The 13,422-nt window shown below is 45.2% G+C and overlaps 1 protein-coding gene across 9 annotated transcripts in view; it reads left to right on the top strand.

Moving 5' to 3' along the window:
• Positions 1-1,360: 1,360 nt before the first annotated feature.
• The window catches only part of EPB41L5 (erythrocyte membrane protein band 4.1 like 5), an 81,499-nt gene continuing 69,437 nt past the window's right edge, over positions 1,361-13,422 (top strand). For 4 of the 9 annotated variants that reach the window (XR_016442123.1, XM_090046041.1, XM_090046046.1 and 1 more), the window contains exons 1-2: positions 1,362-1,632; positions 2,189-2,373. Coding sequence is in view for 8 of the 9 variants with exons in the window: in XM_090046041.1 (XP_089902167.1) it covers positions 2,194-2,373 (180 nt within the window). In the remaining variant the exon portion in view is untranslated. Of the gene's footprint in view, positions 1,633-1,654; positions 1,791-1,819; positions 1,971-2,188; positions 2,374-13,422 lie in introns of those variants that run through there. The other 5 variants (XM_090046044.1, XM_090046048.1, XM_090046045.1 and 2 more) reach the window with 4 other exon arrangements.

Here is a 13,422-nt window from a genome sequence, read left to right as displayed (position 1 = left end):
GCCTGTCCTCTCTGGGAGGGGAGAAGAGCTGGTCCCCTTCCCCGTGGCAGCCTTTCCAGGATGCAAACCCTGCTCTCCTGAATCTCCTCCTCCTCCAAACTAAACGCGCCTTGTTCTCTCAGCCTTTTCTCAGGGAGCTGCGCTGCAGCCTCCCCGGCATCGCTCGCTTCTGGGACCTCTCCAGCTTCTCTACGTCCCTCGTAAACTGCAGAGCCCAGAACCGCGCGCTGGACTCCTGCCGAGGCATAAGGGAAGTGAGTGCGGTATCACACAGCCCTCCGGCCAAGCCACCCCCAGCCTGCATCAGCCCGCAGTGCTGGCTCCCTTGGGGCATCCCAGGGAGGTGGCAGGTAGAAGGCAGGGTAGATGTGCACCTTATAGATCTACTAACCAGTGTGTGTGTGTGTGTGTGTCTGTGTGTGTGTGTGTGTGTGTGTGTGTGTGTGTGTGTGTGTGTGTGTGTGTGTGTGTGTGTGTACGCACACAAATATATACACACACACACACAGTTGTGTGTGCATATACATAAGTACGTGTGTGTGTGTGTGTGTGTGTGCATCTGCTTATACATACGTTTTGTGTGTGTGTAGTCTCTCTCTCTCTCTCAAGGTTTTATGGATTTACAGGCATTGGTTGTCTGCAGACAGGAATTCGCTGGAGTACAGACAAGGCCGTGTCCTGGCTCATTACCGCAGAGGGCTTAATTAAAAGCCTCCGTGCAGTGTGAGCTGGTTTGTCCCCACCTTGCTGGGACTGTCATTATCTTGTTGTGTGCAGCCCCGGTACGGACAGGTGGGAATCGCCAGCTCCTCCTAGGGACTCGCTTGGCAAGTGAGACGCTTGGGGAAACTGGGGAAGAGGGTTTTTTTGTTTTAAATTCAAAAGGCGGGGCGTGGGGAATAGTATACCTGCACATATGTAAAATCACATTTAAGGGGGGAGGTTACTATAATCTTTTTTACATAGTTTAATTTTATATATATATTGCTGTCCTATGTTTAAATATTAAAATATTTCCTATTTTCTAACCATTTCCACGTGCATGAGTGTGTCGATTGTATATGCACACATATTACAGGGTATATATTATGACGGCTTACATAATGTGTGCGTGCGTGTGTAAGATATCATAATAGCATATTATATGACATATACCTTGTAACAGGTGTGTACACATCTTGTTTATCATCCGGAAAAAAATATGTACGCTATACACGTATAATACCTATAATACATTACACACATCTTACCACGCGTACGCGCACACCTGTACGTGCGTGTGCGCGCGCGCGTCGCCCCGTGCGCTCGTCCACGCGCTGTGCCCCGGCCCCCCGCCCCCGCCTCTTTAAGGCGTCTCGGGTCGGCACAGCGCAGCCGCCTCCCCCTGCGGCGACCCCCTCCCCTTTAAGAGCAACAGCCGCAGCCGTGCGGCCCCATTTAAAGGCGCGCGGCCACGGCGGAATTCCTTCCCCCCTACCCCCAGGGCCTGACCCGGGCCGCGCCGCACCAACCCCTTTAAGTTCGGGGCGGGGTGTGAGGGGCAGCCATCTTGGCCGCTGAGGGCCCGCCCTGCCGCCGCCGCCTGCGCCTCACGAGCCGTCCCCGCTCGGGTCTCCGCGCCGCCGCCCGCAGGTGAGTGGGCCTGTCCGTGTACCCGCGTGTGCGCCTGCATGTGGGTGTGCGCGCTTTGTGTACGCATGGGAGGATGCTTCCGTGAGGCGGATCCGTCCGTCCGTACCTGTCCCGCGGGGGCCGGGTTCGACAGGGCACGAGACGAGACGAAACGAGAGGTGCGGGCGGCTCGGCGCGTTGCGTTGCGTTTCGGCCGCGCCGTGACTGATACCAGGGGCGTTGCGGCAAGCGCTGCCAAACGGGTGCGGTGAGCAGGTGCGCCCCGGCCCGGTTGGACGCCTCCCCGTGTCTGGCAACCAGTCGCTTAGGGTCCAGATCGCCGCTGATACGTATATGCAGTATGTATACCTGTATTATAACATAATGCGAGAGATGCGCGTCTGTAATACAACATGATGGTTTCTGGCATACCTGCGTACCTACGCCCCGCGGGTGTGTGCTTGAGCTTCCTGGAGCCGTCAGGTTTGGTCACCGCGGATCATCAGACTGATTAATTTTTTTTTTTTTGTGGAAATGTTAACCTTTGCGCTTTCTTTTTCTTTCTCGGGCTTGGCAGCAAAGATGCTGAGTTTCTTTCGGCGAACCCTCGGACGCCGGTCTATCCGCAAGCACGTCGAAAAGGAGCGGCTGAGGGAGGCCCAGAGGGCTGCGACCCACATCCCCGCGGCGGGAGATGCGAAATCTGTCATCACGTGTCGAGTATCCTTGCTGGACGGCACCGACGTCAGCGTGGACTTGCCGGTATGAGAGATACACAGCTGGGTTTTTTTAAACGCTGGCCTGGTGCACCCAGAGGAAGACGTAGTAACCATCCTGGTAACCCAGGGTCTTGTTAGTCCCCGTTATAAATAGGTCCTGAAAGAGTGGTGCATTCGATTGCGCAGGATATGCCAAAAGATTTTCAGTGGGGTAACGTGTTGTGCTACCATCAGTTCTTGTTTGGGCGGAGAGATGTTAAATACACAGAGAGACTTGTATTTCCTTTTCAAGAAACTGGGTGTGTCTGTTGAGGGGAGCAGCTCCTTGCTTACTACTGTGCATGCTGAATAGTTTCTGGAGTTTGGTTATCTCTTTCCTTCATATGCGTGCATTCAAATAACTGCTGATATATGAATTTCCTGAAAGACCTATCTGTCTAAAAATTTTTAAAAAATAAATAAAAAAAATCAAGCGAAGAGTTAGGATGCTTTGCAGGGTTTGTTATGGGTTGTGTCTGGGATGGATCTGTTCAAAAATGTTGAAGTGGCATCAAGAGCTGAACATCAACAGGCTAGACAGCAGGTGACTGATGCCATTCATTTCTTCTTTCTGTCTGCGCAGGTTAGAGCAGTCATGGATTGCTGCGTTGAATTTGGGCAAGTCTGGGTTCGGTGAAGCCCTTTTGGCTTCTGACTGGGTCCCAAGAGATGCTGGGGGGTGGGGTGCGTTTTGGGGGAGGATGTTCCTCTGCAGCTGGTGCCTTCAGGTAGAAAGTGTACGTGGTGCAGCTGCTTGAAGGACAGATGGACTTTTCTCTTGTAAATGTTCAAGGGTCTGAACTTTCCCCAGCATTGCGAAGGCTGATTGTCAGACTGCTGAGCAGTATTGAAACAATAGTCTGGTGCAGTGATGACAAAAGAATTCCTTTCTCCAAGAATGGAAACCCCAAATACCTGGATATTTAACCCCTAAAAAATGATTACAGCAATATGCTCTAAAATGACTGTATTATAGACACTTGCAGTGAACAGTAAAATTAATGTGTACAGCCCTGTAAACTTTGAAATAATCCAATTAACATGCCCAGTACAGTTCCATGCGCAAGATGCTTGATTTGAGGCCAGAAATGTCCATGGATACTTCATAGACGTAACTGCAAATGGAAATACTAAAGTTTTATTGGTGTCTCTACACAAACAGAACAGTGGTCGTTCTGGGACTGGAGTTGGTACTGCAGGCAAATCGCTGGTGCCTCATTTCTAGTGCTGTTAGAAACAGAAATTGGGCTTGGAGCGGTGTCGTGCTCATGATCTATCACCCAGGCTATTAAATTTTAATATGAGGTTTTAATAGTGACTGCTTTCTCTTTAAAAGCAAACGACCGCTCCCCTTTCTTCCCCCCTCTCTGACTTTCCAGCTTTTCTTTTAGTCAAGGGACAACTCGGAAAAAGTTCTTGCTTACAGACACCCTTGCTTTTCAGCAAGCTCTGCCTGTGGCTGTCTGAGGGAAGAGTAACTAATGAGTGTACGGCTAGGTCTAATATTGGTAGCTGCCATCAGACACTAGCATGAACTTTTTCTTTCCACAGCAAGTGTTCCCTGGGATCCTTAGGGGTTTTCTGTCACCTTTTGAGGATGACTTTTTATTCATCTGTGATTTCTGACTCTTTTTACTTGGACCTTGGGGAGAGAAGGAAGAAAACTTAGAAAATTTATGAGGAAGAAAAAGATTGTTACTACTAGGTAGTGTGAAAAGTAGTATGGGGTGTGGGGTAAGGGATCGTTTCTAACTAACAAACAGTCCCTTTGCAAAATGAAGCTCCGGTTTCTTGTCGCTTCTCCTCTTTTCTTGTCTGTGGCCATGGCTACACTAGTTGTTGCCCTGAGACAGTGACCCTGAAAATAGAAATGTGGAAATACCTGCCTTGAAACAACTGTATGTACTGTATGTCCCTAGTTGTTGTTGGAAAACTAGAGTCAGGATAAAATTTCCCACGTTAGGGTAGATTCGTTTCTTTATCAGTGTGTATCAGGTGCTGGTCGCTTTCTTTTGGGACAACTGGAATATATATTCCTGAAAGAGCTGGTCCATGTGCTAGTGGCGTTCATTTTTAAGACATGGGCCTTTTTGTGGCTAGAATTTGGGAAGCATTTCAGTACTCATGGGCCTGATGGTCAGTCCTGGAGCGTAAGGGAAACTTGCTTCTGGGGCATTCCTAACACATCCCTTACAACAGCTAATAACTAAGCAAATATGTAATGGGTAAACGTATACTTATTTCCTATTAAGTCTCTCATTTGATGCACTTATTTCACATTCTTCATGGTCCACTTGTGTTTAGGTGTCCTCTTGGAGAGATGGTAAATGATAAGGGGCTTGAGGAAGCTACATAACTTTGGAACAGCTATCCCATGCTAAAATCACTTCTCAGCCACATGGCTTTATTTGGCACCCTGTCCTTCATGGGAAGATTGCCAGCCCTATAAAAGACTAAGACCTTGTCTCTTTGTACTTGTTTGTAAGTGGCTGGACCTGTAAATGTCAGTGTCATGTGAAAAATATACATGTACGCAAGCCTGTTTGCATTCTTTCTCATCCAGCAGCAAGACAAACAAAAGTCAGCGTTGCCAAATGTTAGTAGTGGAGCAAAAAGGAGGCACATGTGGAGGTAGCAGTTCGGAGCTAGTGTTGAAAGCTAGGTGAAAAGCCTGGTCCTTTTGCATATAAATACAGGTTCTTCCACTGATTTTATTTACCTGTGACCTTAATGCAGTGTTACTTAATGTTTGCTTCTGTTTTTCTATTTATGCATCTGTTTTTCTGTAGTATCTTTAAGTGGATCATACTGACTTGACCTCATACCTTTTTTGGGATAAATATTGCTGTGAAACATGAATTGCCTGCTTTAAAAAGCTAATCATAATATGATTGTAATCGCTACTGAATAAATATTGTCAGGCTAGAAGACGGGGAATTCTCATTTTGGTGCGGGTAATTGCAGGCTTCATTGAGTTGAATGTCCTTTAGTGATAAACTGGAAGTTTGACTTTCTCTCAAACTCCGAAGATTTTTGCATTATTTTGGTAACTTCAGGAAAAGTCAGGAAACAGGACTTTTCATAAATTCAACTGTGACACAAAAACTATTGAGTTGCTTCTGCCCTCACATTTATTTACCTTGATGCCTTGATTTGGATTATGAATAGGACTGACTGGAAAGCTAGAATTCTGCTCTGTGGACATTTTTTGAGCTTCTGACAGCTGTTTCCACCACCATGTATATGAAATTAAAGAATTAAAACTTTTTTCTTCCTGAAGCATTTTGGAGAGAGGTAAGACTAAATACCAAACAATAGCCCAGTGTGTAGGAATCAGTCAGAGCAGACTTGAACCTGGGTTCTCCCAAGGGAGTGTCTGCTGCCGACTGAGTTCTCTCTCTGACCGGAAGTGCTGTTCTGGTCCATCAAAACAACCAGTTTCTATGAAAGTTTGCTTGAATGAATTGGCATTTTAAGTGAAATCTCTTTTTTAGTGGAAAAAGTCCTAGTGAGCTCTAATTATGTACCTGGGGGAGGGGGAGACTGTTTAGTGCTGAACGCTTGCTTTCACCAGGTAGCTTTCATAGCTGTACTTCAGCATTCTTGTTTATAAGCTAAATATTAGGCTAAAGCTACCTTTTAACTGTTGCCCCAAAATAGAAATTGTGAGAGCAACTGTTGCTTGTCAGTCTACAATTAAATGTCTTCATTATGTATGCAAGGCTATTTAGTATGGAAATTGCAAAATGAGGTTTTTTGTCTTGCTTTTAATTGACTGTCACTAAAACTAGAAATTATGTAAGCCAAGTTGAGAGCTCACTGGAATACCATGAATTGGCTAAGAAGTCATTTTAAACGTAGAAATAATGTTTGTAAACCGTGAACAATGAAAAGTGTTTCTGCGTTCTCATTATTTCTAGTACTGTAAATCTAAAAGATGCCTACATGGGACTTCTTGCCTGCCCAGGTGCTGTGAAGCAGGAGACCAAATATTTTTGGATCGTTGTTGCCAATAGACTGTTATGTATTAGAGTGGGAAGGAGTAAAAACATTAATATTTGCTAAAATTGTGTGTATGTTGAAATTGTGTTGACTTTCGTGTTGTAACAGGATTAACGTGGTCATAGTTAAACTGCAGCATTTGTTTAGTTAATGTATCATGTCTTAAAATTTATTAAGAAATCTATAGTCATTCGTGTCATAATATTGTGTATTTTGTATGATGCCATCCGTAGGATAGTTTTGATTTTTTTAAGAATTCGTCTCAAAATAATATTAAAGAAACCTCATCCCCTACAAGTAGAGTTGTCTTGTCACTGAGTAATCTTCTCATGTTCTTCAGAACTTCTAGGCTAGTCATTAAATCTTCACTATGCCTCAGTCTCCAAGGTGGGATTTTTTGAGCATGAGACTTATGTAGTTGAAAGAGCATGTTTCAGGTCCACAAATGGGGAGACTGACCATTTGACTGTGTCCTGAATTCATAAAGCAGGGCTGTCCAGCTTCTAACCCCTGGGGATTGGCATGGGGTGCACCTGTCAAGCCGTAGGCTACTGAGCTGCATGGACAACCCCTCCACCCCCACTGCATCACAAGCCCATACCAGCAACCTCACTGCTGTACCATGCCCTACTGCAGTGCAGTGTCCTCCTTCCCCATCCCCCCACTGCAGTGTGCAGGTGTGATATCCTCCTTCCTCTTCCGCCACCCCCACTGCAGTGCTTACTCTCATAGCTCCTCCACCCCCCACCCCCCCCAACAGGTGTGATCTCATGTGGGGCCGTTTCCTCCATCCCTCAAACCCTCCCACATGTGATCCTGTGCTCAGCCTCCGCTCCCCGTGCTGCTTGCTGCACTGGCCTGCTCCCCAGGGTGGAGGCAGGAAACAGCACCCAGAGGAGGGAGGAGGCTCCAGATGCTGTTACAGCTATTGCATCGGGGGGAGGTGGGTGGGAAGGGGGCAGCTTGGCTGGGCACAAGCCTCAAGGCCTCAGCTTGACGTCTCACAGGCCACACACATTTCATGGGCCACCAGTTAGCCCTGTCATAAGCAGCAAAGGGCAGCTTTTGAGTGAAAGCACTGCATACAGATTAAGCAATCATTGTCAGCATCTTGGCTTCCCAGCTGGATAAATAAAGCTTGTTGTTGCAAATGCATGAAGTTCATTAGCCGATGGCTAAATGACTTCTGCTATCTGCAAATAGGGCAACAAAGAAAATTGAGATAGCACAGAGAAGACTGTAGTGGATAAATCCGAGGTTGATTTCTCGGTACTGTAATGCTAACAAAATAATTAGGACATAGTCATTGTGTCCAGGGAAACATTTAATGAGGACGTTCTAGAAAAGCCATACTTAAATAGGAATAACTGACTTCTAGAAAGAAGCAGGACAACATTCCTCAGAAACCTGAGTGGAAATTGAGCATTTTGAATAAAAGCCAAACTTATACTTAGGCATCAGAGTGGAAATATGAAGTTATTAAAGCTCCAAAGGCAGGCTATGGGGCACTGCAATAGTTGCATAGTTCAGCTTCAAGATAAAAATCAGCTTTATATGAAGATGATTTTGCTCAACTAAACAGCAGTGTAAATACAGTCTGGTTGAAATGCTCTGTATTTTTGAAGGATTTGGCAAATCAAGGTTAGGTTTTGTCTCTGAAAGGAGAACTGTACTGAATGGTTTCCTTGCCTAGAGGTTTCTGTAGTGGCACAGGAAGATAATGTGGTATAAGTTTCCAAAGATGAAGGAATAAAGCAGAGAGAAACAGAAATGTCTTTTTCCACAAATAACAATATTAGGTGAAGTTTGTTCAGGAAATAGTCTGGGTATTTTTGAAGACTTATTTAAATGACTAAACCTGGGAATTCATGGAGACGAGTGTCTAGGCTTACAGCTCACTAGTTTGAACTTTGCGGAGGGGTGGGAAATAACAGGAAGTAATGAGAAAAGTGTATGTACCTCTACAGCTGTTACTGGAGCAAGAACAGAACACCATTACCGTGAAACTGGTGGCTAAGGGTATTATTATAAATACAGCCTTTTGTGACCATGTAAACTTTTCTCTTCAAAATTATTTGAAGGGGGTTCCAATCATGGGATGAGGTGTGACATTTTATTATTGCATCTTTATTTTCTAGGAGAGGCTAGGGGACAAATCCTGTAGAAACATGACAGTGCATGCTACAAAATGTCTCATCCAGCAGTTTTGTTGACCGGAAGCAAGTAGGTTATGGGAGATTGTAGGTAAATAGAATAACAAATACTAGGTTGAGATGTTTTGTCTTGTCTTTAAATCTGCTTGAGTCAGTTGAACAGTATCGATGTACTTTGAAGGGAATACTCTACAGTTCTGTCAAATATGTCCACAGCCAATGTTTGGAGTAGAGTGGGTAGAATAGTGCTGCGTAGTGGAAGGAAGGTGGAGATCCTGTTTTTCAGGTATAAAGACTCGTTTAACTCTTCACAAGGGATGAGCGTGCAGGAAATAAATTTCCCTCTTGATGACTTCATTGGGTGGTAAAACTGGTTAAGTCAGGTTGGTGTTATGTGCGTGTTTTCTTAAATCATCTTTAAGTTTCAGCAGTTGCAGTAGTGACATGAATCTGTTAAAAGTATAACTGCCCAGCCAAGAACAGTATACTTGTCCATACAGTCCATTCCCCGGCATAAATCGGTATAGTTCAACTGAAGGTTGGGAACAAGGTTTCTAGGGGTGGTGGGAGGGGTAAGTTGGGAACAACTTTTCTGTGGGGAAAAAAAGTGCAAGTCCTGGAGCATTTTGACTTTCTAAAACTGCTGCTGGCTTTCCTTGCAATTACAAATCAAGTTTGAATGTGAGCATGGTTATTTATATACCTCTGTAAAGATGTCAACAATTGTCTGAAATTCTGCTTCAGACTACGGGATCATCAGTGTACTGGAGCTCAATGATTGAGGTCATGGTAGTCTTGGTTTTGACTCCGAGTCTACTTAAATTAAACAGCTTACCATCCATTCGGTAGTTTAGTTCCACTCCAGGAAGCTTGCTGATGGTCAGATGTAGCATCAAGAAGAGAGTTGGAGCAACGATGCAGCCTTACTTAACTCCTGTATTAACCTCCAACAGGATCTGTGATTTATCCATTTCTGAGAACCACCACACAGAAGACTAAGGCCCTCCATCAACAAGCTCTTAATCAGCAGTCCCCAGCTCCAGTAATTCAGATTCATGGTGAGACTGGAGAATACTGGGTATTTCCCAAACCTCAGAAGCCGTCTCTCACAGATGACTGACATCAGCAAAGAAATCCAGCATCTCCTCAAATATGCAAGTGTAGTCTTCAGACTCCTGAGGAAACGGGAGTTCCAAGATCACAACATCAGATCCAAAACTAAGCTCATGGTTTATCCAGTAGTTGTGATCCCCACATCACTGTACAGAGCTGAGATGTAGCCAGTAATACAGGAGATGCCTCAAGTAGTTGGAGAAGTTTCAGCAATGCTGCTTGCAGAAGATCCTTCAAATCCACTGGGAAGGCAGATGCACCAACATTAGCATCCTCTCACAAACAAAGACCATGAGCATCAAGGCAATGATCATCTAACATGAACTTTGCTGGGCTGGCCGTGCCATCCAGATGTCCAACTCCAGACTCCTGAAGCAAGTTTTACTCTCCCATTTCAGTCATGGTGTGTGCTTAAGAGGAGGACAGACAAAGCACTTCAAGGGCATCCTCAAGGGCTGACTTGAAAAAATGCAACAGTCCCATCAACTCATGGGAGACTATTGCCCAGGTGCGCCAAGTGGAGGAAGCGTGTGCTCTAAGGATCTCAGTACTTTGAAACCTTATGATAACAGCAGGAGCTGGAAAAGCAAGAGTGGCAGAAACAGTGTGTTCCCGACTGACTCAAGAATCTGGCTGCCCACCCTGCACAGAGACATGTACCCAAGTTGCAGCAGAGTCTGTCAATCCTGGAGAGGCCTTGTCAGCCTTCTTTGGACCCACAGATTAGACATTCATTGAAGACAATCATCCTCAACTGTGAGAGAGAGACAAATAACCTTCCCCTTTGGCAATCAAGAGAGTTTTCATGGTTGAAGAGCTAGCTAATGTCTCCGGCTTGCTCACCGGGGACGATGGTTATGGATTTAATTCCAGTCCTTGCATCACCAATCTACAGTACACTTGGCGACCGTTGAAGGGAAGCAGAATCCTGAACTGATTAAGGGTGATGTATAGGAGTATCCTGTCATGCCTGCTTCATAGAAGAGGGGCAGATTTACCCAAGGGAATCCAGAATGGCTCTTTTTTGGTAGATTTCCAGATCAAAACAACCCATGAATGGCCCTGCACTATTTAAATAGTGTATTTTATTTAAACAATCCAGCCTACTTGCTGAGTCTCCTGCTGGTAGAAGATTTTCCTGCTACTTCCTATGCAGTATAACAATTGGTATCAATCAGGTATTCAGGTTTTAAAGAATTGCAAATCCTTGAGAAGATTAATTTGTCTGCTTGAAGGGAGAACTGCCCACGAGCTCTTGTCTGTTTGTGAATGAGATAGTTAATACTTTATTGGAATTGGCTAAGCAACTTAGAATTGCTGATGATTTATCCTTTGAGGTAACCTAACTCTGCCATAGAGCACAAGGTAACAGGAAGATCAGACTGCCGCTTAAGTTGAATGCAACCACAACTGAATTGCTATGTTAGTCTCTTGTATGGACATAAAATAAAAATCTCTTTGCTGTTTATTTGCAGTGTCAGTTTTATTGAATGCTAGCAAGTTACTTATGGATTTGTATGAACTTACTGCAGTTCTGTAATCTGTTGTCTTCTGTGACTTAAAGCTTAAAGAGAAGGAGAAAGAGGAGAGGACTTGTCTAACAAACCTCTGGGGCTGAATGTGCATTCTGCACAAGTCTGTTTGAATGCAAATTTGAATCTTTAAAAAGTAATTAACATCCCTTGTGGCATCTGTTATAAGATGTATATGTAAAACTATGGGTTGGATTAACAGCCTCCATGACTTTCAAGACATGGTACAGATAGCAGTACTACAGTTTTTTCTCAAGCACCTTTCTCGTGACTCACCCACCCACATGCCTGCAGTGACATTAAGTGAAACGGCCTTCTTTGTAATCCATAGAATCATAGAAAACGAGGGTTGAAAAGGACCTCAGGAGGTCCCGTTTAGTCCAACCCCCTGCTCAAAGCAGAACCAGCCCCAACTAGATCATGCCATTTGTTTAGCCAGATCTTAAAAACTTCCAAGGATGGAGCTTCCACCACCTCTGGGTAACCTGTTTCAGTGCTTTTACTACCCTCCTAGTGAGAAAGTTCTTCCTGCCATTTCATCTAAACTTCCCTTGCTGCAACTTGAGCCCATTGCTCCTTGTTCTGTCATCTGCCTCCACTGAAAACAGTCCAGCTCCATCTTCTTTGCAACCCCCCGGAAGAGAGTTGAAGGCTGCTATTAAATCCCCCCTCAGTCTCTTCTCCAAACTAAATAAGCCCAGATCCCTCAGTCTCTTCTCACAAGTCATGTCGCCCAGCCCATAACCATTTTGTTGCCATCTGCTGGACTCTCTAATTTGTCAACATCCTTTCTGTAGTAGAGGGCCCAAAACTGAACACAGGACTCCAGGAGTGGCCTCACCAGTGCTGAACAAAGGCAAATAATCAGTTCCCTTGATCTGCTGGCAGCACTTCTACCAGTGCAGCCCAGGATGCCGTTAGCTTTCTTCACATGTCAAGGATGTCCGGCCAGGGGCCCCACATTGCACAGGTCATGGGCCCTGGGCCATGTACCACGTGGGGTGTATGCAGTGGACCCATACAGGTTCCCCACAGTGTACAGGTCCTTTGCTGGACAAGCAGGATTGTTAACTGTCTGTAAAATTACAAAGTGTCACCAAAAAAAAAAAACAAAAAACCGGAGGGGGAGGATTGGGGCTAAAAATTGTCTGTGAAGTCTGCAAAAAAATTTGAGCTGTTTATAAAAAGCTGAGAAATCATGAGCTTGATTGAGGATCTGTCATTGGAATGAGCCTGGATGTAAGTGTTGGACAGACAGAGGAGAGCAGCACTACCTTGCATCTGAGCAAGAGTACAGCTTGATGCCCAGAAGGCAGCTCTTCGGGCTTTGTGGCCCATGGTAGTCTCTAGTCTCTTTCCCACCTCTTCTCCTTGCCATGTGCTGCTGCTGTGTCCCATTGCCTGCTTATAATGACTGTTTGCTTCAAAAGTGGGCCAAGCCAAGCAGCCCAGTGTGAAGTGCTGGGCTGGACAGAAAGGGGAGCAGTGCAGTCACATCAGAGTTGTTGTGCAGGGAGAGGTGGCAGGTGGGCATCTGTACTGGGACAGGAGGAGAGTGGGTCTGACCAGGGTACAGTTGGGGGTTCATTGGGAAGGGGCAGCATGATGTGGAGGGCAATCAGTTGCATCAGGGTGTGCAGGTTAATGACCCTTGTGGTAGGGGCAGCACACTAAAACCACTGATGCAGTCAAGTAAAACTGAGACTATTAATGGTTTGGGTTTCATTTAATGTTTAATGGTTAGGCGTTCTCTAAAGTCATGTCTTTGTTTTCTTTTCCCCTGTAATAAACCCTGTTTTAGCTGAATGTTGTTTGTGAGTGGGGAGGTCTGTTCATGCTAAAATTTGTTTTCCCAGGTTTCTGGGAAGCTTGAACCAGATTTAGAAAGTTGGTGTTCAACCCCTAAATTTGAATCCAGCCCTTGTTATCACAATCCAGGGCATAGCAGAAGGGTTGCATTTAAATTATGTAAAAGATATGTCAGTTAAAAAGGGTTGGTTGTCAGTAAAAAGTTTAGATTATCAATTAAAAAAAAAACAACAACAAAAACCCATTTTGTTAGGTTGGCAGCCATATGTATAAGCCCTACTGCCAGTTATGTGAGTCCCCCCCCAACTTCTGTCATTGCTTCCATTCAAGTAGTGGAAACCCGCTTGTTCCTCCCTGTCCACCCGCTGCCATCACTGCATGGCACCAGCACTGTCTCCCCCACTGCTGCCATATGAACCCCCCCACTGCCCAAACCACATGGGC

Source organism: Crocodylus siamensis, chromosome 4 (genome assembly GCF_052110815.1).
Source record: "Crocodylus siamensis isolate JL-2025a chromosome 4, ASM5211081v1, whole genome shotgun sequence".
Taxonomy (NCBI): Eukaryota; Metazoa; Chordata; order Crocodylia; family Crocodylidae; genus Crocodylus; species Crocodylus siamensis.
Note: the sequence above shows the minus strand (reverse complement) of the source record. Positions and strands in the feature narration are given on the sequence as shown.